Source organism: Ipomoea triloba, chromosome 4 (genome assembly GCF_003576645.1).
Source record: "Ipomoea triloba cultivar NCNSP0323 chromosome 4, ASM357664v1".
Classification (NCBI taxonomy): domain Eukaryota; kingdom Viridiplantae; phylum Streptophyta; class Magnoliopsida; order Solanales; family Convolvulaceae; genus Ipomoea; species Ipomoea triloba.
This window is the reverse complement of record NC_044919.1, coordinates 13,255,045-13,279,520: the sequence shown is the minus strand read 5'-3', so window position 1 is coordinate 13,279,520 and position 24,476 is coordinate 13,255,045. Positions and strand designations below refer to the sequence as shown.

The 24,476-nt window shown below is 33.8% G+C and overlaps 4 protein-coding genes across 5 annotated transcripts; 3 read left to right on the top strand and 1 right to left on the bottom strand.

Moving 5' to 3' along the window:
* On the top strand, positions 1-1,664 carry LOC116015834. Its single transcript, XM_031256000.1, has 3 exons — positions 1-733; positions 1,389-1,564; positions 1,608-1,664. The coding sequence occupies exons 1-3, from the start codon at positions 1-3 to the stop codon at positions 1,662-1,664; spliced, it is 966 nt and encodes a 321-aa protein (XP_031111860.1).
* A 1,279-nt stretch (positions 1,665-2,943) lies between these two features.
* On the top strand, positions 2,944-4,011 carry LOC116015833 (PR5-like receptor kinase). The gene has a single exon (XM_031255999.1). The coding sequence runs from the start codon at positions 2,944-2,946 to the stop codon at positions 4,009-4,011; it is 1,068 nt and encodes a 355-aa protein (XP_031111859.1).
* A 7,700-nt stretch (positions 4,012-11,711) lies between these two features.
* LOC116015832 (protein FAR1-RELATED SEQUENCE 5-like) lies at positions 11,712-13,590 on the bottom strand. Its single transcript, XM_031255998.1, has 3 exons — positions 13,166-13,590; positions 11,937-12,819; positions 11,712-11,828 (listed from the first exon to the last, which is right to left on the bottom strand). The coding sequence occupies exons 1-3, from the start codon at positions 13,588-13,590 to the stop codon at positions 11,712-11,714; spliced, it is 1,425 nt and encodes a 474-aa protein (XP_031111858.1).
* An 8,638-nt stretch (positions 13,591-22,228) lies between these two features.
* LOC116017623 (3-isopropylmalate dehydratase small subunit 3-like) lies at positions 22,229-24,354 on the top strand. Of its 2 annotated transcripts, none has more exons than XM_031258240.1 (2): positions 22,229-23,257; positions 24,056-24,354. In XM_031258240.1, the coding sequence occupies exon 1, from the start codon at positions 22,483-22,485 to the stop codon at positions 23,242-23,244; it is 762 nt and encodes a 253-aa protein (XP_031114100.1). In that variant the 5' UTR covers positions 22,229-22,482; the 3' UTR covers positions 23,245-23,257; positions 24,056-24,354. The 2 variants fall into 2 exon arrangements, with proteins under 2 accessions (XP_031114100.1, XP_031114099.1); XM_031258239.1 differs by lacking the exon at positions 24,056-24,354 and adding an exon at positions 23,704-24,016 and having other exon boundaries at positions 22,230-23,257.
* Positions 24,355-24,476: the final 122 nt, after the last annotated feature.

Here is a 24,476-nt window from a genome sequence, read left to right as displayed (position 1 = left end):
ATGGCTTCTTTCACCACCTTCTTTAGCTTGCTTCTCTATACCATGATGGTCTTTCTTCTAGATCAAGGAGCTGGCAAAAACCGGTCTACTTGCCCGACAGAGTTCTCCTGTGGAAGCCTCGGGACGATGAAGTATCCGTTCTCCTCCAATATCTCCGGGAACGAATGTGGGCTGTTAAAGCTTGAATGTGATGCAGTTCCATTACCAAGAATCCGAATAGGAAGAAAATATTATTATGCTTATGGGAAGCTGGGAGACTACATCAGGCTATATGATCCCGAGCTTGAACAAATCGTGTTGAATCGTCCTAGATGCAATTCTTTCGACACGAATGTTTCCTTCCCGAATTCCCCTTGTGCATCATTTGTCATCCCCCACAACTTCACTGTGTTCAAATGCCCAAACACTCCCAAATTAACTCAACAGATGAATCATTTTGGGTATAGTAATCACACCAAGTGTGGAGACTTCAGCGTTTTCTATAGGCCTCCGGGTGAAGGTGATCCACTTCCCAATTTACCAAACCACCATGGCTTTCCAGCCTTTCCACCCAAGTGCTCACCTATTCTATTGCCATTTGAGAAAGAATACAGCAATATTGACTTGTTTGACATCATAAGTGTTACTTTCGTCCTAGAATGGCTGCTGTCCGAAGATTGTTCCAACTGTCAAAAAAGAGGTGGCCAATGTGTTACAACTGCAGATAACCAATTTCATTGTTCCAAAGAAAGAGGTACAAAGGAACATATATATATATATATATATATATATATATATATATATATTATTTTTAGGATTAAGTTCTTAGTTATATAGCTAGTAGCGAATGTGCAATTTTATTTCTTTATATATAGATCGTCATCACATTTCCAAAGGTAGGGTGCTGGGTCCTTTACCTTTCTTTGCCCAACAATCCCCTGACCACCAATTAATGGACATGATCCTTTACCGGCCTCTGCCTAACAATTATGTATACCATACAAGTTTGTTACAGTATTCTCAAGAATTAATTAAGGTTTTTTTTTGTGTCTAAATGGCCTGGTTTAGTATTCTCAACAATCACTTATCTTTGTTCACCTAGTTCATGGAGAAGGCCTATCCCAATCCCAATCTTTCTGCCCTAAACAATTCAACTGTGGCAACCTCATAAATGTCACTTTTCCTTTCACCAACATGTCACAACCCAACTGCGGATTGCACACCTTAGATTGTGCTGCCATGCCATTTCCCCAGAATTAAGTTTGGAGAACAACAATATTAGAGGTGAAATTATGTGGCTCTCCAACCCTCTTCCACAGAGTTACTTTCTGCAACACTTTTTACAGAAGGTTCTCATTTCCCAGCTCTGCTTGGGTTTCCTTAGTGCCTCGTATGCATAACTTCTACAGATGTGATCGTAAGTCGAAGATTGGTGGTTACTTCACTGGATTTGCGAGCTACAATAACTGCAAAATTAAACTTCGTCGTGTACTATAGAGAGGACGGCAATGATACTGCCCCAGGCGGCGGCAACCTTCCTATAGAGTGTTCAGTTGTTCAATTGCCATTTCGAAAGAATTCCAGAGCAAGTGACCTATTTCGGAAATTAAATTCTTTGATTTCTGTAGAATGGGAGGTCTCTGAAACTTGTGAGGATTGTCATTATAAAGGGGGGAGATGCCTAATTGACCACAATAACAATTCTCTTTGCTAGGTTAAGGCTTGAATGGCCAAATCTAGTACCATGCCTCTTGTAAAGGTGGCTAGGAGATTGTTTGGTTAAAACTTGAATGATCAAGTCTAGTACCTTGCCGCTTGTAAAGGTGGCTAGGGGTTTGTTTGGTCAAGGCTTGAATAACCAAGTCTAGTACCCACCCCTTTTAACTGTGGCCGTATAAAAGAAATTAAGGGTGTGTTTGGTACCCTGAAAAATGATTTTCGAAAATCATATTTCGGGTTTTTGGTGTTTGGAGTTGTCTCAAAAATGCAGTCAACAGAAAACAACTCCCATTGACCAAGGAAAATGAGGACATTTTTTCGGAAAATGACTTCTGAATTTTTTTTTTCTAGAAGTCATTTTTCAGACTTGGCTTCAACAATTGTTTGGCCAAAATGGCCACATTTGTTACTTTTTAAAAGAAATATTATTATTTTATATATTATTATTATTATTATTTTATATTTTAAAAAATAATTAAAATGTAAAATTATACAATTTAATAAAATTTTCAGAAAATGAACCAAATACACAAAGACAACTTTCCAAAAAGCAACCAAACACGGGAAATGAAACTGTTTTTTGGAAAATGACTCATTTTCCAGAAAACATTTTCCATAAGTTATTTTCTTTCTTTCCAAACACACCCTAAATAAAGTTATACTATTAGATATAGCTTTAGGCGTAATACTAAACCCTCGATCTAACAAGTGGTACGGGCCAGTTAAAGCTGGTGACTAGAAAATTATTAGGCAAATGTCTGAAGGGTCAAGTCCAACACCCTAGCTTGAAGTGCCAAGTTAAACCACCCTACCTTTTGGCGTAATGGTAAACCAGTTGGGTTTACAGAATAACTAGTGTCCTTTCTTATCTTGAATGCATTCTACATTTTCATTGTGTGTTCCGTTCCTACTGAGTTTGTGAAAGTTGTGTGTTTTTCATTTCTGGACATTAGTTAACTCTTACCTTATTACTTCAATTGTAGGAAAAAGTATCATGTCAAGGGTCATTCTGGTAACAGGTAAACATCTTTTATAAGCAACATAAATCTCAGTATCTATTTGATATTCTATATATAGATAAGAATGATCTCAGCATCAAACGTTGATTGATAGTTAATGATTAATTTTAAAATTATGAAATAATTAAGGGATCATTTTAAATATTAACTCTAAAAAAGAGTAATTAAATAATTTAAAGTTTTGCCAATAATTGCAGTTGCTTTAGTTGTTGGGGTTACAATGTTAATGACTATGCTTCTGTGTCTTTGGAGGAATTTCTTATACCAAATATTCACGAATTTTCTGAAAACTGAAGATGAACGAAATATAGAAGTCTTTCTCAGAAACAATGGATCATTCTCTCCAAAAAGGTATACCTATTTAGAAGTCAAAAGAATTACTAATTCATTTCGAAATAAACTGGGTCAAGGAGGCTATGGTTTTGTCTACAAAGGAAAGCTGGCAAATGGAACTTTTGTTGCAGTCAAGTTACTAAAGGAATTAAACGGTAGTGGGGAAGAGTTTATAAATGAAGTAGCAAGCATTAGCAGAACTTCTCATGTTAATATTGTAACATTGTTAGGATTCTGTGTTGAGGGTGACAAAAGAGCTTTGCTTTATGAATTCATGCCTAATGGATCGCTTGAAAGCTTCATTTATGATGGAAAATTGAGGAGTGATCGTCAATTAGAGTGGTTAACATTGTATAAAATCACAATTGGCATTGCTAGGGGACTAGAATACCTACACCGTGGATGTAGGACAAAAATTTTACACTTTGATATAAAGCCACATAATATTCTTCTAGATGAAGACTTTTGCCCAAAAATCTCAGACTTCGGTCTTGCAAAACTACACACAACAAAGGAGAGTTTTGTGTCAATAACTGGTGCACGGGGAACAATTGGATATGTTGCTCCAGAAGTTGCGTGCAGAAACTTTGGAGCGGTTTCTCATAAGGCTGATGTGTATAGTTATGGGATGATGGTACTGGAGATTGTCAGTGGTAGAAAGAATGTTGAGCATGATGTGGATCGCAATAGTGAAATCTATTTTCCGCATTGGATTTATCGCCGGATTGAACTTGATAAAGAGTTAGGATTGAAAGGAATTATGAATGAATTAGATAAGGAATATGCAAGAAAGATGATTATGGTTGGTTTGTGGTGCATTCATGTTGATCCTTCAATCAGGCCATCAATAAGTATGGTGTTGGAAATGTTGGAAAGTAGTGCTGACCTTTTGCCATTTCCTCCAAAACCTTACTTGTATTCTTCCACATCAACCGAAGCAAATTCATCTATTTTACATTAACCTTAGCATTTTCTTTAATTTCAAAAAGTTTTTTACTGTGTAATGAAAAAATACAAAATGTATTTATGTATAATTTTCTTTATGTTTTAAGATTTTATTTAGTTTATACTCTTCACTATACTTGTGTGCAAATATTGTGATTCATATTTTGTATATTATGCAGACTTGATTACAAGCAAAAATTAGATTATGCGGACTCACTTTCCTATAAGTTTTTAATCTCTTTTTACAAGCAACGTGAATATATGATTAAGACCTATGAGATACAAAAGGATATACAAAAAACTTGGGATGCTTTAAGAATTTTCATGTTAAATTGTGTAATAAGAACTTTATCTGAAGATATTTTCACACACACACATGCATAAACATATCCTTGTATTTATTAGGTTATGCAAAAGCTCAAAAAGTCTCATACATATCTTCTAAACATGATACGAGACTTAGACAGTAAGTAAAATAAAACTTACATTCATTTCGAGAGCACGAACAAGATGAAAGAACTGTACTAATCACATCCTCTAACATGTATCTGCTTAAATAATCCATCTCTTTTGGCGTTTGATGTGCTAAAACCGCACACCCACCATAGAGAAGTACATATATTATAATGCCAAATAAACCATTGCCAATGAAATGATTTATTTATATATAAAATAATTTTACGTACACATCTCACCAATCATCTTGGTATAACTTGATACGCATGATTTTGTGCGAAGATGAAAATAGACTGCATAAGATGCATTTAAATCAACATGCATAACATGCACAATACATGCCACTACACCATGCAAAAATCCACATGAAAATCTTCTTCTACATTAAAAATGATAGACCCAAAAGTGATTTCAGTCATCCTCCCACCACCAAATTCGAAATCTCATTTCAAAAATATTACCACAATGGGAAGTTATTCTTCATGCATGATATCTTGCCTTCAAATATTTTGAGCTACAACAAAAAATACATAAAGAAATAAGGGAACAAAAACTAGATCAGTTGACATCTTCAGGTATATACTCACATTCTTATAAGAAGTCTTTAATCTCCTTTTAAAAGCAACATGGATATACGATTAAGACCTATGAGATACAAGAGGATATACAAAAATCTTGGGTTGTTAATTTATGAAAGGCATATCGTTACTATGCATATTGATGGCATATGGTTATTATATAAAGAGCCCCTGTCCTCTCATTGTTTAACATTCATTCCTCATACACTATCTAGAAGGAGTTGAGCAAAAGTGAGAGAAACTCATACCGTTACTTTAACGCAACAGTCTCGTGACTACTCAACCTTCATCAACTTGAAACTATGGCTGGAGGTTACTACTTTAATACGATCTGTATATCACGTACTTGTGCTCTTACGTGAATAATTATATGCAATTGTATGGACTGCTGGAATTCTTTTTTCCGCATTAAGTATATATACGTACTTTTAAATCAATTGGAATTTATTCCCCCGGCTGCTTCTCTCGCCGAATTTTTTTAGGTTCCTTCATGTTGGTCACCTGGCTGCTAGCGGTTGCTATGGAACGACATGGAGAAGGTCGTCCGATGGCTGGCAGTGACGGATGGTTGGCGATGCGGCTGGGCTGTTGTTCATCCTCCATGGCTGCTAGGCACTGTTGTCCTCTATTGCTGCGCAATTGTTAGGGCAAGAATGAAGAAGATGATGAAATACAGTTTTGGGACGGGTCTAACCCAGTTGTTATACCCTACACCACGGTGCACATAGCAATGTGCACCGTGGGACTAAACGGCGCCGTTCCACTAAGTGATGGGACGGACGCCGTTTAGTCCATCCAATCACCGTTATTTTTTTTTTTAATTAAAGTATATAAGCGATGGAGAGTCTTCCTTAACAAGCTTCCGACTCTCTCGCTCCACGCACTGCACTCCCACTGCACTTCGACCAAGCAAGCAACACTCTCAAGCAAAAGCAAAACACAAACGATTCACACCAGAACTCAAGAACATCAGGACAAATACGCATTGATCAACAACAAATACACATCTTCATCGACTATCAAGAACACACGGAACTAACAGGTAAATATTTAACAAACATTGTTGATCAACAACATTGTGAAAAAAAAAACATAATGTTTGTATTCTGTGTATTATTGTTGAATTTGCGTTATTGAAACTAGGGTTTATATTCTGTGTATTATTGTTAACAACTTTGTGTATATTAGCATATCATTCTGTGTATACAAGGATGTTACCATCCCACATTGTTGATTCCAATTTTCCAACATTCTTGGTGATTGATAATAATGAGAAGTATATTCTGTGTATTTTTGTTAATGAGTTTGTGTATTCGCGTTAATGTGTTTGTGTATTCTTCTTACTGACTCTGTGTGTTCTAGCATTTTATCCACATTGTTGAATTTGGGTTATTGAAACTAGGGCTTATATTCTGTGTATTAGTGTTAAAGACTTTGTGTATTATAGCATGTCATTCTGTGTATACAATAATGTTACTATCCCACATTGTTGATTCCAAAGTTTCCAACATTCTTGGTGATAGATAATAATGAGAAGTATATTCTGTGTATTTTTGTTAATGAGTTTGTGTATTCGCGTTAATGTGTTTGTGTATTCTTCTTACTGACTCTGTGTGTTCTAGCATTTTATCCACATTGTTGAATTTGGGTTATTGAAATTAGGGCTTATATTCTGTGTATTAGTATTAAAGACTTTGTGTATTGTAGCATGTCATTCTGTGTATACAATAATGTTACCATCCCACATTGTTGATTCCAAAGTTTCCAACATTCTTGGTGATTGATAATAATGAGAAGTATATTCTGTGTATTGTTGTTAATGAGTCTGTGTATTCGTGTTAATGTGTTTGTGTATTCTTCTTACTGACTCTGTTTATTCTAGCATTTTATCCACATTGTTGTGTTGAGGTTATTGATACTAGGGCTTAGATTCTGTGTATTAGTGTTAAAGACTTTGTGTATTGTAGCATGTCATTCTGTGTATTCTAGCATGTTAATTCTGTCTTTTCTATTATGTGACAGCAATGTCAAGTTCTGATAAAAGCGATCAAGTCCTGGCAACTGCCTTAGAAAGAAGAAAGAGAAAGAGAGATAGTGCAACTACGTCAAAGCCACCGACAGAAGACAGGAAAAAAAAACAGAGAAAGAAGCCTGCAACAAAACAAACACAGAAGGAGAAGGAAGTAGTAGAAGACAAACCAAAACCAAAGAAATACTTTACTGTTCGAACAACTCCCAAGCAGTTGTTCACCCTTGTCAGTAGTTTAACCGAGACTCCCAAGCAGTTGTTCACCCTTGTCAGTAGTTTAACCGAGGCTCCCAAGCAGTTGTTCACCCTTGTCAGTAGTTTAACCGAGGATCAGCATCAAGTGTTCACCCTTGTCAGTAGTTTAACCGAGGATCAGCATCAAGTTGTAAAGGATATAGGATTTGGACCACTACTGGACATCAAGCTGACTCACTGTGATGGTGTGCTAATCAAGCACATATTAAAGAAGATGGACATAGAACGATGCTCCATTGAAATTGGAGGTGGTGATGATGAGCTGTGTTTGTCGGAGGATGATGTACAGTCTACACTTGGACTCCCGCGTGGCAAAATCCCTGTCGTCGAGGGCACTTCTAGTAATGAGACTGAAGGATTCAATGCTTTGGTCAGGGATTGGAGACTGAGATGGGGGGTAGAGAAGGGAACCCCAACAACCACTGAAATGCTAAACAAGATTGTCGAGAGACAAGACAGTGGTGACATGTTTAAGCGTGACTTTGTCATCTTTGTGGTTACAACACTGATAAGGGGCTACAAGAACACCTTCTGCAATTACCGGATTCTATACTCACTGCAAGATGTGAGTAAAATCAAAGAACTGAATTGGTGTGCTTACACCATAAAGAGCGTGCTAGACACTGCAGAAGCCTGGAAATCAAACCATGACTCCTCATACAGTGGCCCTGCAACTTTCCTGATGGTATGCAATACTAACTTATTCTTATAATTCTATAAATTATTGAATAAAATGCCTTACTTGAGTCTGTGTATTCTATGTGTACTCTGTTGAAGGTTTCTGTGTATTCATGTTCACATTCTGTGTATTACTGTGTAATATTCTGTGTATTGTAGTTATTCATTATGTGTATTCACTTATATATCTCTGTGCATGGTCCTAAATACTAAACCATAAGTCATATATCATAACCACTAAACGTTTGTTCTAATCTTTGTTTTTTTTTTTTTTTAATTCTTTGAAGCTTTCTTACCTTGATCGAGTCCAGATTAGAGGTCTTGTTTTCACACAAAACCCTCCAACCATTAGAGAATGGACAACAAAAGACCTTAAAGCAACGCTTAAAATGCATAGGAAGACAGGGAAGTATGGAAGAGGAAAAGTGATTGACAGAAGGCCAATGCTTGAGGAGGAAGTGACTCATAAACCAATTGAGTCTGAAACTGTGCAGCGAGTTACTGACTCCCTGAAGAAAATGAGTTCTAGCATTGCAGAATTTGGAGAAGTCATGGCTGGAATTGGAACCAACAATTCAGCGGCTGAAATCATAAAGAACACTTTTGTCAACTTCTCCCACACTGTCAATCCAACACCAAGTCCAAATCCAAGCCCACCGGTCCCAGCCGAGAGCCTGCTAAAGGATGATGATGTCTTCAATGAGCCAAGCTTCTTAGAGGCAGTCGCTGAACTTGAAGTTGCATTCTATGCAACAATGAGGAACACTCTCCTGAAATCCATGCACCTTCTTTCCAGCTTTTAACTCCGACACCATCACCACCACATTCTGAGGATCAACAACCAGCAAGAACATCACCAGCAGCACCAGCAACAGCAGCACCACAAACAACAGCACCACCAGCAGCAGCAGCACCAGCAACAACAGCAGCAGCAGCAGCAGCAACAGCAACAAAAACACCAGCAGCAGCACCAGCAGCAGCAACACCATCAACAACAGCACCACCAACAGCAACCCCATCCCCAAGAAGGCGATCACAAAGAGGAAAATCAGCCCAGCCTACCCTGGAGAAGACCCCACCACCAACAACACAAAGAGAAGCAACGGCGTCTCCAAGATCTCCCGAGATAGCAACCATGTTGGAAACATTGGTTGAAAATATTTCTAGAATGCCTACAGAGCAACAAGTAGCCCCATCTACTTCAATACCATCTGCTTCAACACCAAAAACACCAGCAGAACTTGAATTTGAAAGGTACACCTATGCTTATAACACTTTATAATTTACTAATACTTGTGCTTATATTCTGTGTATCTTGTTGAGTGAGTCTGTGTATTCTAACATTTCATTCTGTGTATTCTGTATATTAAAATTTTTATTCTGTAATTCACTTAGACTATATATTCTGTGTATTACATGGTAATATTTTGTGTATTACATGCTATCATTCTGTGTATTGACTATTATATTTCTGTGTATACACAGCATCCTTGCAGAGTCTGAAGAGGAAATTGAAGATGTCCACAGAAAGAAAAGACCACAAAGAAAGTTGAAACAACTTCCTTTGGCCTTACGCTCACCATATTGGGCACAAAACAGAACAAAGCTGACAAACATTTCAGCTAAACAAAAAATCTTTTCAGACTACGCATTCTTGTCTTGTGGTGGTCAATATTCAATGAAGTAAGTTCCATTTTGATAACTTTTACTAGACATACATCATATTACTTAACATGTTATTTCCTTATGATTAATCTATATTTTACTTTGTGTAGTGATATGCTCTACATAGGGAACAATTTGGTTGCTAACCGGGAGGATTTCATTTCATTGGCATCCGGTTATGTATCTACCAACATCGTGCAAATTTGGTGCCAACTGATGAGTTTACTGGACATGAAAAGATCAGTTGACAAGCCAAAAAGGGTTTTCTTCTCAGAAATTGTTTTTGTAAGTAAACAATTTACTCTAAACTTTTTTTTTTCTTTCCTTTATTCATACCAATGCATTGTATAACAAGAAAAAAAATAACAAATTTTTGCAGATGACGTTGGAAAGTGCAACAAATTTGCATAGCAAAAGTGCTGCCTCAAAGGCAATTTTGAAAGAATTCTGCGGAGCAATTGATCACCAACTCGAGTTGATTTCTCTTGATCTCAGTGATGCCAGTCTTGTAAGTACAAAATAACTATACCTTAATTATTTAAATTTTGTATATTATTCATTTGAATTGTCCATATAACACAAACTGATTTGTTTTTTCTGACTACTTTTAACAGATATTCTTCAGTATCCTCAGGCACCAACATTTCTACTTGTTGTGCTTTAATTTCTTGACATCCAGACTTCAAATAATTGACAACAGGCCTGTTCCTAAAGGAATTAAAGCAGTAGACAAGTATGAAGGTTGCCCGGAGAAACTAGTGAGAAATCTTATCTCTATTAAATTCTGTGTATCCTACTGAGTGAGTCTGTGTATTCTAACATTTCATTCTGTGTATTCTGTATATTACAAAGTATAATCTGTATATAACTTAGACTACATATTCTGTGTATTACATGCTGTGATTCTGTGTATTCTGTCATACTAATTACACACAACTATATCGGTATTCTACAGTTGATTGCCTTCACCAAGTATCTCGCAACAAAGAAGATTGTACTTGCAAAGAAGATGAAACAAATGAGAGTGCAATACGTGCAGATGCATTGGCAAAACGAAGAAAATGCTGTAGACTGTGCCATATACTCGATGAGGCATATGCAGACTTACACAGGCACATCAATAGAAGACTGGAATGCAGGACTCACTGGAGGCCCTGAAGATGTGAGTATAAAACTATTCTTTCAACTTTCTTCCATATTAAAATATTTAACAATTCATTTCTAATTAATTTTGCATTCTATTTTTGCAGAATACATTCCTCACATCACTGAGAGCTAAATATGCCGCAACCATACTCATGTCAGAATGGAATACCCTTCTACCAGAGGTGACAAATGCAGCCAAAGAAATCTACAAACAATCAAAGTGACCGTGTTTGTAAACATGTTGATTCCTGAAAACTGAAATTGAAATAAGTATCTGAAATGTGTTCTCTATTTCGGAAACTACTCTAACTCTGAAATGAAAAAAAAAAATCTTTTTGTCACATCTTATATTATAGGGTGCCATAAATTTATTCCAAGAATGACTTCAATTATATATTCTGTGTATTACGCGGTAACATTATGTGTATTACATGCTGTCGTTCTGTGTATTCAGTTAATGGTAACCCATACCTCTAAGACTAAACCTTAACCCCTAAAACCATAACACATATTAATATTCTGTGTATTACATAGTAATATTCTGTGTATTATTGACTTCAACTCTGTGTATTCAACAATATATCTGTATACATAGTACTGGGTGCTAAACCCTAAACCCTAATGCTAAACCCTGGCTTCCACCTCTGTCTTCTAACTCTAAAAACATATTACAGAGTGCACTTCATATTCTGTGTATTCGGCAGTAGTGTTCTGTGTATTACATAGTATCACTCTGTGTATTACAGAGTGCAATGTAAACAAATAACACCAAATGGTTTCTGTTGTTTTGGTAAATACTTCTGTGTATCTTGCGGAAACAGCCTGTGTATTACTTGTAGTAGTTTTGTGTATAAAAAGTACAACTGCATGACTTGAAAAAAACAAAACTAACAAACATTAAGACACACTCTAATTGTCCTCTTGATTTGAATTTGACCTAACGTGACAAAAAGTTGAACCTCCAGACATTGGATGCACCAGGTATCCATTACCAGCAATATTAGAAATAGCATCTTCAACTTGAGACTGCCCCACCGATTTTGTTTTAGATGCAGCTATATGAGCAAGCTGCTTTCGACCCCTTGCTTTCTTGTATTTCTTTTCAATCACACTAGTCACCCTCCTATTGCGTACCCCTTTCAACCGACTGTTTGATGGATCCTTTATAACACCGCTCGAAGATTCCACATCACAATCTTCACCTTCGAAGAAAATAGGGCCATACTCATGTTCAACTTTTCTCTTGGCATCTAACACTGCTTGCTCAAAAATTTTGCGTGCTTCGCTGTTTTCTTGGCAATAAACAACCAACTTCTGAAATTTCCTAGTGATCTCTAAAGTCCAAACAGAAGAGGGAACATTAAAGCACTGAGATGGGGGGATAATACCAGCATTCTCGTCTTCCAAAACTCTTTTAGTCCATCTCTTCATAATATATTTATTTGGAACTTCAGACACACAATGCACGTTTAAAATGCGTAAACAGTGACAACATAAGATCCCGGTTTCAGTGAACAGCTTGCAACTGCACCAAATGTCTAACTCTCTAACGTTAAAAATCACTTCATGCCTAATAATATCAACCTCCGGCCTCCAGACGTGATACTTATACACACCACCTTCAAATTGAACACACTCTTGATAGCATGATGCCCCTTTCAAAAACTGCGCTTCGAACAAGTAATATATCTCAATCGTATAAATATCCCTAGCGTGTGAAAGAATCTTAATGTCATCAATAACCATTGTAGGTACACCTTGGGAACACCGGACATCTTCCCCGTTCTCTCTACTCCTCCACTCCGAAACAACCCCAACAAAGGAGCTATAGAAATCACATAGCCCAGCAGTCTTGGATAACCTTCTAGAAATAGAGTGATTTGTGGTTTCACTCCTTTGTGAAGATAAAATACCACCAGAAAAATAATCTTTGTTAAATGCAGGGCACCATTTTTCTCTACATTGATACAGCTTTTCAATCCAAGAATTATTATGGCATTTGTATGTTGTGACCATCCTGGAATACCATAACATATATATTAACTACACCTATTCATGTACTATAATTCATACACAGACTCTCATATACAAATACACAGGATCATTCAATTGAATACACAGAATATAATGGAAGTATTATCAGATATGAAGGCATGGGAATGAAAGCATAGAATCAATAGAATAAACATACTCTAACACTACAATACTCAGAATATATCAATAGAATACACATAATCTGGGTGAGAATTGCCAACTCTGTATACTAATGCAAGCAATTGGGGAAAATATAATACACAGAATACTATAACTAAATAAACATAAATACCATCACCAATACACAAAATTTTTAATGAATAGCATACCTTGTCCAATAAAGCTCAAACTCTGCCTCCGTATCTGTATGTTTCAACAGACAATTGAATATGTCTAGAAAATCTTTTTGATTTCTTAGTCCCTTGATGTGCTTCTTTGAATTCTCACCGATATGCCATATACATAGGCGATGTCTTGAGGTTGGAAAAACTTGGGAAATAGCAGCAGCCATGGCAGCGCATTGATCGGTCATTATACTTTGGGGACTTTTCCCATTCATTGATCTTAAAAATGACCTAAACAACCATACGAACGACTCAATCCTCTCGTTCAACAAAAAACCACATCCAAACATGACGTTCATACAGTGATGGTTCATACCAACGAATGGACCACAAATCATATCATATTTGTTAGTACGATGCGTCGTATCGTGAACTAACAAATCTCCAAACAATTCATAGTCTCGCATCATTTTCCCATCTCTCCAAAAAAAGCTGCACAACCTTGACTCATCATCCACTTCGAAGTCAAAGTAAAAATCCTTTTCACTTGACTGCCTTTATCTAAATATTTCAATTAATGTGTTTGAGTCGGTTCCATCCAAATTGTTCAATACATCAGTGCACAGCGAGTTATATGCATCCCTGCTTGTAAAACCAACGAGTGGTGACCCCCCTGATTGTGTTTTAAGAAACCGTAAACCATCAGCCACACAAACACCGCTCTTCTTCAAATCCTTTAGGTAGGAAAGATGATTTCTAGACACTGATCTATGTGACCGTAGAAGATAACTCTTGGTCGTTGGAACAAACTCATGATTATGAATCTTCTGGTGCTTTGTCACAATCCACATCCCATTCCCATCTAAATCAAATTGAACATATGCACGACAACCTGTCCGTACATCAACTTTTAAATAACTTCCATTTCTTAAAACCCTTTTAAACCCAGACTTTGAACAATTAAACTCCTTCATCTTCAATTGTTTTGTACCAGCACTATATCTTTGCTTACCCCTCCTCACACTAAAACCTAGCCTGAAAGCATAATCATTATAAACCTCATATGCTTCATCAATAGAACTCACTGACACCCCTAACAAGTCCTGATCAGCTGCAAAAACACAGTGTTTAAGTACCCCTACAGTCAATACACAGAATACATGCCTACAATACACATAGTGTATAACTAGAATACACAGAATATTGAAAACCCAAAATACAAAACACACATCACCTTGTGTTTACATTACAGCTAACATGAATACACAAACTCTCTGACCACAATACACATATGGAATTCAAAGAATACACATAATATTCACAAAAACACACAAAAATCAACCAGACTGACATTCGATAAACAAAACACAATACACCCTCTGTTTTTACATACAACTACAATGAATACACAGAAACATTGCCTGAAATACTCACAGTTCATTAAAAGAATACACATAATATCCACACAAATACAGAAAACTCATCTTCTACCTTTCCAATCGCATAGTTGTATCATAAAACAATCCTAAAACCAGTATCAAATAATCAAAACACATGAATCAAAGCATGCGAATTCAATGATTTTCATAAACGCAAACAAAATCACAAAATCAAACATAAAAAACCTGGATTACGATCGCCTGAAATAGCCAATCCAACCGGATCATCGCCTGAAATAGCCAATCCAACCGCATCATCGAGTTCTTCAGTCGCAACCACCTCCTGCTGCGAATTGACGCCTTCCATATCCTACTGCTTGAGAATCCAATAGATCGTGAGTTCACGGATCGGAGAAGAAGATCGCCATAACCGCCAAAACACAAACAATTCAAATTCACTGTTTTTTTTTATATTAGGAAGTTAACGGAGGAAACGGACGTGAATCCCAAAATAACGCCCACTTACTGCCTAATCGACAAAACGACGTCGTTTTGATTCCTGGTGCACAATGCTACGTCCACCACGGTGCATGGTATAATTTGCCATAATGTTTGGTTTAGGCTTTGCTTAAGATTTATTATCTTCATCATATTTTGACTTCTTCTAATTAAATTATCCAATTGAGTTTGCCTAAAACCAATATTAAATTATTATTCAATTTTGAACAAATTATTAAGTTTTAAATTTGTTTGAATTTTAATTTAATATTGAATTTTTAGCTTTAAATTGTGTTAATTGTTATAATTTATTTATGGAGTATGAGTAATTGATATGCATAATCTAAGAATGCCTTATATGTTTATTGCCATAATTATTTTATTATTACAACTAGTATTTTTGTCCGTGCGTTGCACGGAATGAATTTGTTATAATACTTTAATAATATTTGGATCGATATACAATTATATAAATTATAACATCGAATATTATATAGCGCAATTGATGAAATTAGTTGGATTGATTATGTTTTTTGATGTTTTCTTTGCTTGAATTAGAGCAAATAATTGTCCAATTACCCGTGCGATTCACTGATAAATTTTTTTTATTATTTATTTAGATAATAAAATTAAAGATAAAATTATTTTAAAAAATCTAATATTGAACATGTACATTTATTTGATTATAAGATTAGTGCAAAAGTATCACTCAATTAATTGAATAATATATGACTTTTTTGTTTACAATTATCTTAAAAAGATCAATATTTAATACTCCGTATAACTTAAGTAATTATATTATTACAAAAAATAAATATGAAAAAATTAGAAATAATTTAAATTTAATTATTACGGAGTATAAAAATAAATTGAACGACAAATATTTAGCTTAATTACCGTAATTATTATTAGGCAATTATTATTAGTCAATTACAATAAATTAATTATTTTTTGTTAACATGAATATCAATTCGTATATACAAAAATTATTATTATTATATATTAAATATGTTCGACCTTCTGCAGTGTTCATCTAACTTATGTATTTATGTATTTTATACGTATAGATTAGAATATATTTTTCCTAATTTTAAATGTCATTTCAATATATATTCTAATCTATACGTATAAAATATATGAAAATATATTATAATATTATAATATAATGGAGGTTACAAAATATAATATGAATATTACAAAATAATGTTATAATATTATAATATTATAATTATAATTATAATATAGTAATATAAAATAATATATTTTTTACATATAGATTAGAATATATCTTTTCTAATTTTTAAACGATAATTAATAGGTATGAATGGTAGATAATGCAATATATTAAACCTAACAAAACATGATTTGATTTGATTAAGAATAATATATATGTTTATGAATATATAGTATAAATTATGAATATATCACCAATTACCAATTAATATTAACAATATTACCATATTACCAAAAATATATATGGACAATTAATCAATTATAGGTGAATGAAATTAGGGTATGAAATTGGTATGTTCTTAGCAATTGACTGATTTTATGAATAAATATATATGGATAATTAATAAAATAATAAATGAATAAAATAAATGATTTTATTAAAATGCCACTAAGTTTGGGTGGGAAAATTTGGGAGAAGGATATTGTTTTTATATACACACTTTTAACTCTATATTTATTAGTATAATTTGTGTATATACTTTAGAAAAATAATCATAATTAAAAAGATGGTATAATTTAAAAAGTAAATTATTAATTAGATTGCCTAATATAATTGTCTTACTAATTGATTACCATGCTACTATAATTCATACTATATTTTAAGTCTTCTAATTACTAAGCTAAATACATATCCTTAATAATTAAGATAATCCTTAGTCACACCCCAGTACTAAAAGTATTGCTTTAATTTTTTATGAATAAGAAATAATATTATCAAAACAAAATAATTAAAAAATAATGTGTCTATTGTACAAAAATTTTTATAATTGACTTAATAATTAAGCATTATTAGTTTTTATTGCCAAATACAGATTGACAATTATTAAACATTATTTACGATATTTATTGTGTCCCTTGTAATATTAAAATTATTAGGTAGAATTTTTATAATTAAGATAGTACACATAAATTATATTTTCTTTAATAATTAATATAATTAGCTAATGTAAATTTACATTTATTAATAAGTATTTATGGTAATTATTATTAGGTATTAATAAAAAGGATAAAAAAGTTAAGAAGAAGAAGAAAATGATGAGGAAATCATATATATATATATGCCATACAATATCGTAAGATAAATTGACAAAAAAAATTAATAATTACTTCAAAATCAAATACATAAATGTTCTAAGGAAACATTGGATTTTACAATTAAAAAGTGTGCTATTCTTTTATTGAATTCAAAAAACATCACCAGTCAAACTCCTCATTTCTTCTGGTCGTCACCGACTCCTTTGCATACCTTCTCCTCCGGCTCTAGATGACCATTGTTTAGTAACTCCATCAACACCATGTGTTCATACTGCAACAAATATTTCATACACATACATAAATCGAAGTATAAACACTGAGACTAATGTCAAAGTATTAAAACAAAAGCAATCTTGTGCTTCAACAAATAATAGTTATCATACAATCGATATTGTAAAATGATATTATAATTGGTATTATAGTGGATGCAACACCAATCCATCCTATTTACAGGGCGGTGGAAGAAGAAAATAAGAGAGCCGCCAATATATGACTTCACATAGAATGGGAAGAAGAGACAGGTAGTGCAAATTGAAGAATTATGATTTTCAAAATCAACAATCTGTTGTATTTATAGGTAGAAATGGTGAGAATTATAAATTTGTTAATTTTTCAAAAGGAAAGTATAATTAATTACTTAACATTTTTAATTATTAATTCTAAATGAAATTTTTAATCCTACGTATAAATTATAATTTGTTCCGATTTATTATTATTATTATTATTGTTATTGTTATTGTTATTGTTACTGTTACTGTTATTGTTATTGTTATTGTTATTATTATTATTATTATTATTACTACTACTACTACCACTACTACTATTATTATAAAGATGTATAACTTTCATAGTAACACGTGCTTCATGTCTTTTTTCATCGATCTGGAGACTACTTTTTTTTTTTTTTTTTACATTTTTTCGTTCTTTTGATATAAAATAATATATTTTATACATATGGATTAGAATATACTTTTCCTAATTTTTAAATGCCATTTCAAAATATATTCTAATCTATACGTATAAAATATATGAAAATATATTATAATATTATAATATAATGGAGGTTACAAAATAATAGTATGGATGTTACAAAATAATATTATAATATTATAATTAGTAAAGCTTAATTGGTAAGAAAATTTTATTAATTAATGGGAAATTTTATTAATTTTCTATAATTAGTATTATTTTACCTCTTAATCAAATATTATTTTAGTCAATTAGGAAACTTTATAATGTTTCATTAATTAATAATATTTGTTTCCTTTTCAATTTGTCAATAATGATTATTACCAATTATAATTAATAGTTAATAGATTAATAGATATTATTTAATAAAATTTTCCATTAGTTAATAAAATTTTCTTACCAATTAAGCTTTACTAATAAATTATGTAATTAAATATTAACAAAAGTTTGAGCTGGAAAAAATTTGGAAGGAGGATGTTACTTTTATATATATTATAAAAGTATAGATTATATAGATATAGATTATTAGCATATATTAGCATATATATATATATATAATATGATTGACATTACCAAAAATTGTAACAATCAAAACCACATTCTTATCTCATTAATATTATTCTATCATAATAATTACCATAATTACTAATAACATATTATAATCAATTATAATTAATATTATTCTATCATTAATATTATTCTATAATAATAACAATTAATATTATTAATATTTAATATTAATATTATTATTATTATTATTATTATTATAATTACCATATTACTAAAATATCCCTACGTTTGGGCGGGAAAATTCTAAAGGAGGATAATGTTTTTATATATAGTATAGATTATGTATTTAGAAAAGCATGCTCTTTTAAGAAAATATTTAGAGCCTTTTAGGTCTGAATTGATTGCCTATTATGCATGATTTAGTGTCTTTTAAGGATAGATTATGCATATCATTGTTACTACTCAATTATCATTACTCCATTCGTGCTTTCTTAAAGTTATTAAAGCACATAAAGTACATAGCAATATTCATAGTATTTCCCTATTTGAAGTCTTATCCATAGGTGAATCTACATTCTTATAGAACTCCCAAACGATTTTACTTCAAATATGAGAACGCATGATTCAGGAAAGTTTCTTGGGGAGGAATACTAGTTCTATGGCTCTGGCTTAAAAACCTTATTGCTACTAATCCCCTTGCAACACTACTATGTCTAAGGAGTTGATTTTTTAATGTGGCTTTGCCCCAACCAACTTTATTGAAAGGATTGTCTACAATATTTTGCTTTAATTTGTTTATTTGTTTTGTTTTGGTCAATTAAAGAGTAGCTACAACATCTTTAAATTATCAAAATTACATATTAAGTTTTACTCACATAAAGATTAGGCAAGAATCTTGTAGTTAACTCTGCGTAATATGGCAAAATTTAGCCCACAGACAATTTTGTTATATTTGTAGGGTTAATTAGGATGAAAAACTAAACCAAAATTCATACCATTTTGTTTTCACTATTCAGTCTTGATGGATTTATTATGCGTAAAAATTTAGCACACAAGCAATTTTTATAGCATTCAAGTATGTCTCTTGCATAACTTACATTAGTAATAATATGCACTTCAGTCTTTCTCTATCTTTTTGCCTCAAAAATTCTAACCAAGCTTTTATTATTCTTTACAAAACTTTCTCAAATACTAACTCAAAACACAATAATGATTGACGTTCCCATGTTAAGCAATGATAATCACCAAGAGTGAAATATATGCTATTTTCCTTCACTTAGGGTTGTTAGAGATGAATTTCGCTATTCACAATAAAGAACATCCTCATGTCATTAATGATAGCACTAAGGCTGCCAATAAATTTCACACACAATAATGGACTAGAACCAATCGGTTGTGTGTGTATTTCATTCAGACATGAATTCCAAGAAGTATTCGTGGGCTAATTGACCATTGTGATAAAGTCGAAACCTTGTTCAAAGCTATTGATACCAATTTGCTACATTGAATAAAGCTTTGGCAAGTGCTCTATATAATCATGAAGTTTGATGGTCTTCGTCTTTCCACTGTTAAGGGCACACGCAAACACATCATTCAAGTAAGGGATATTGTGGCTCAACTGAAGAAGTTGGAAATAATTTTACCAGATACCTTTGTTGTGCATTTTGCACTTAACACCCTCTCTCAACATTATAGTCCCTTTAAGATTTCCTACAACGCACATAAAGACAACTAGACTATCAATGAATTGATAACCATGTGTGCACAAGAGGAAGTCAAACTTATTGAAGAAGTTGTGGAGAGTGTTATGTTGGCCACAACAAAGCCTAAAGTGAAATCTGGGAGATCTAATAAGGGATTCATTGCATCAACAAAGGGGAAACTGACCCCAAAAGCTAATGTTAAGAAGGTACACCCTACAAGTGGTTGTCTACTTTTAATCCCTTTTTATTAGAACATTTACATTAGTCCTAGTATTATTGTGGCAAGATCATTTTTAGTCCTTTATCAACAAAACAGTTTTAATATATGTCGTTAAATACAAAGCCATTTCGGTCTTCAATTATGAATTTTTTCAAAAAATTAAATAAAAAATATAATGGGGTCAACTAACTTTGTATAAAAATGATAAAAATGTCTTTGTATTTAACAATATTTCAACGATTTTGTTGGCGGAGAACCAAAAATGGTTATGCCACAATAATACTAGAACCAAATGTGAATGTTTTAATAGAAAACGACTAAAAGTGGACTGCCACCTATAAATCTATGACAAAAATGGAATTAACTCTGTTTTTTTTTCTTTAACTAGAAGAAGTATTTTTCATTTACTTCATTTTCTTTGGATAGACAAGCACTAAAAAATCCAAAAATCAATTCCATAAATTATTTTTTGAGTTTCCAAATAGATTCTTAATGAAATAATCTAATTAAATGGTTCAATTATTTTATTGTCACTATCATTGTTTTAAGAGCACCTACACTGCAGGTTTTTGAATTTTCCTTTTTTAATTTTTACCAGGTTGTAACATTGAAGAGAAAAACCAAAATTTTCTACAAGTGAGTTGTTGCTAAAAAACACACATAACTGAGCAGCATGCAAAACACCAAGGTATTGCATGCTTAGTAGATATTTGTTATTTATCATGCTATTTATTTTACACAACTCAGTTAAAATCATGTTATTTATTTTGCAAATGAAATATCGAGACTAAACAAGATCATAATTAAAGAAGAAATATTAAAAAGTAATAAAATATACATACACTAAGTAAAATTTTAATAGAATTTGATAGTCTTCTTGCTTTAAGTATTAAAACTTTAACTTATTTGAAGAGTTAGAAATGTATATTACAATAGTAAAAAAAATTGAGACTAAAATAATTAACATAAAACAATTAAAGGACTAAAATTGTATTTTTACTTTTGTTTTTTCTTTTTTTACCTTTGATGTTTCCCGACACGTTATATTGCAAGATTTGACCCTCAACCTCAGTCAATCCAGTCATTATACCGTGAACCATGGATCATGGTTGATACTGCAGTTGTGTTGAACTGATACTGCAGTTGTGTTGAATGGATACTACAGTTGTGTTGAAAGGGAACTGCAGTTGCGTAGAATAGAGGCGTGTCATCCGTCTGAAACTGCAGCTGTGTTGAACGGATACTGCAATTGTATTGAACAGATACTGCAGTTGTGTTAAAAGGATACTGCAGTTGTGTTGAACATATGTACGGTCTGTTCCGCCCAACTGCAGTTTCCTTTCAACACAACTGCAATATCTTTTCAACACAACTGCAGTATCCGTTCAACACAACTGCAGTATCAGCCATGATCATGGTCCATGATCATGGTCCACAATGCATTGTACACCCTGGTCCACAGTATAATTGGCGCAGTCAATCTGGCAGCGATGGCTGCTCACTTAAGCTTGAGGCCAATATATAAGTACCTTAAAAAAAAAAAAAAGATTAGCTTCAGTAGTTCAGTGCTTCACGATTCTAGCCGCCACTTCACGAAGCCTCCGCCTTTCGCAGATTCTTGAGGAAGGTACTCAGTTTACTCACAGCTCCTCTCCTTGATTTCTAGCTTGAACATTGATTGTTTGAAGGAGTTGACGCCTTGATTCCCTTGGAGGCTAGGTCGATTTCTAGCCTTGAATTCTTGATTCCCTGTTCCTTTGCATTCTAATTTCTAGGTTAATTTGCCTTTGCCATTTCCAACCAAGCATTCCTTCAATGGCGGCTTCAACAGCATTCTCTGGCTCCCTCACTTTCAACATTTCCTCCGCTCAACACAAGACTTCTCGTCTCACCCATCTTTCTTCCGCAATACTCCCTTCCAATGCCCATACCTACCCCTGCAAACCCCTTGTTTCTACTTCCACTCCCTCACAATCTCACCGAATAGTCTCCTCTCTTCGATCCGCCGCCGCGGCCGCCGACTCAACTACCACCTTCCACGGCGTCTGTTACGTCGTTGGCGACAACATCGACACTGACCAAATCATTCCCGCCGAGTACCTTACCCTAGTCCCTTCCAAGCCGGAGGAATACCAAAAGTTGGGGTCATATGCCCTATGCGGACTCCCATCTACCTACCAGACCCGATTCGTTGAACCGGGTGAATTCAAATCTAAGTACTCAATTGTTATCGGGGGCGATAATTTCGGGTGCGGGTCCTCTCGTGAGCATGCCCCCGTTGCCCTCGGCGCCGCGGGCGTGTCCGCGGTGGTGGCGGAGTCTTATGCCCGGATATTCTTCCGGAACTCGGTGTCCACCGGGGAGATTTATCCGCTGGAATCCGAGGTGAGGATATGCGAGGAGTGCAATACTGGAGATGTGGTGACTGTTGAGCTGGGTGAAAATAAGTTGATCAACCACACTACTGGGAAGGAATACAAGCTGAAACCAATTGGGGATGCTGGCCCGGTGGTTGAAGCCGGTGGGATTTTCGCCTACGCAAGGAAGACGGGGATGATCCCTTCCCGCCAGGCGTAGAATACTGAAACTGGTAATACTTCATTCATTCCTCACTTCCATTTGATGATTAATAAGTAGTAGTATGTATTTGTAGGACATTGTGGTCTAAGTAGGTCTATGAATGAGAGTGTGATGTTAGGCTCTGTGATTGACAAGTGAAATACAAGCACAACTTGTTATAGCCCCAATGCTTGAGCATTGGGTATCATTTCATTTCTCTGCTTCTATCATGTATATATCATTTTCATTTCGTTCTAGTGTTAGACTTGAGACTTGTTTCTTTGAAATTTTATGATGTTTGTATATAATTTCTGTATACTAAGGCAATTAATTTCTAGACTTGATGCATAGTGTTGACCTTTAGCCCAATTAGTTAATGTGAAGTATTAGTTTAAAAAGCTACACTAATTTCCTTGCTTGGCAATGGTTAGTTTCCATAAAGATGTTCTCTCAATAGTTTTATCTTCTCTTTTGTAGGGTAATTTTTGGAAGATTACACATCCGCTTCTGTGACTCTAATTGAGGTTACAGAATTGTTCAAAAGCCTCATGAAACTAATATGTTTTAGCTAAACAATTAGTTTTGGATGAATGCTCATTTTTAATTTTATATTTTTGATTTTATATGAATTGAAACTTAACCCAGAAAGTAGATGACTCATGTGTCATGTATTGTAGCTCTCTCTTAATAGGTTGGCACATGACTTTCTTGAAATTAAGATTTATGGAGATTGTACCAGTGGATGTGTAATAATTCTTGCATAGCTATAGCTAGTTCATGCCTTGATCTATCTTCTCTCTGCTTGTTCATTTTACTATGATCTGTGCAGGTTTTGAGTGGTCCTAAGCTCATACACTGGTTTTTGTAATAGTTGTGCAACAAAACACGATTCTGTTACTGGAGCTCGAATGATGCTGTGGTAGTCTATTTAATTTAGATTTGTGTTTTAGACAATAATAAGTGCAGTGCATCCATTTCTTAGAACTTCATAATCTTGACGTCCTCGTCCAGGAAAGCTTATTTAATTTGGTGAAACATGCACCTTTAATTATGGATTGTACCAAATTTTTGTATTTGTTAATTCTAATGTTATTTTAATAATGCATTAATGCGGGAGGCTTTTTACAAGTTGTCTTGAAATCGATGGGGTAGATTTGAACTACAAATCCCACCCATCACTTTTTTTTAATACCCCTTCCGAAGTTTTAGTAAACAGTCTACTGTCGTTCTGCAGATGGTTTTAGTAATTA

Excerpts from the sequence above, each read along its gene's own strand:
- LOC116015834 (XM_031256000.1), top strand. The coding sequence starts at position 1 with ATGGCTTCTTTCACCACCTTCTTTAGCTTGCTTCTCTATACCATGATG. Across the intron at positions 734-1,388 it reads TCATTGTTCCAAAGAAAGAG|ATGTGATCGTAAGTCGAAGA; the intron begins GTACAAAGGAAC and ends TAACTTCTACAG. Across the intron at positions 1,565-1,607 it reads CATTTCGAAAGAATTCCAGA|AATGGGAGGTCTCTGAAACT; the intron begins GCAAGTGACCTA and ends TGATTTCTGTAG.
- LOC116015833 (XM_031255999.1), top strand. The coding sequence starts at position 2,944 with ATGACTATGCTTCTGTGTCTTTGGAGGAATTTCTTATACCAAATATTC.
- LOC116015832 (XM_031255998.1), bottom strand. The coding sequence starts at position 13,590 with ATGATGCGAGACTATGAATTGTTTGGAGATTTGTTAGTTCACGATACG. Across the intron at positions 12,820-13,165 it reads TTTGAGCTTTATTGGACAAG|GATGGTCACAACATACAAAT; the intron begins GTATGCTATTCA and ends ATGGTATTCCAG. Across the intron at positions 11,829-11,936 it reads CAAACAGTCGGTTGAAAGGG|TCTCAAGTTGAAGATGCTAT; the intron begins GTACGCAATAGG and ends TCGGTGGGGCAG.
- LOC116017623 (XM_031258240.1), top strand. The coding sequence starts at position 22,483 with ATGGCGGCTTCAACAGCATTCTCTGGCTCCCTCACTTTCAACATTTCC.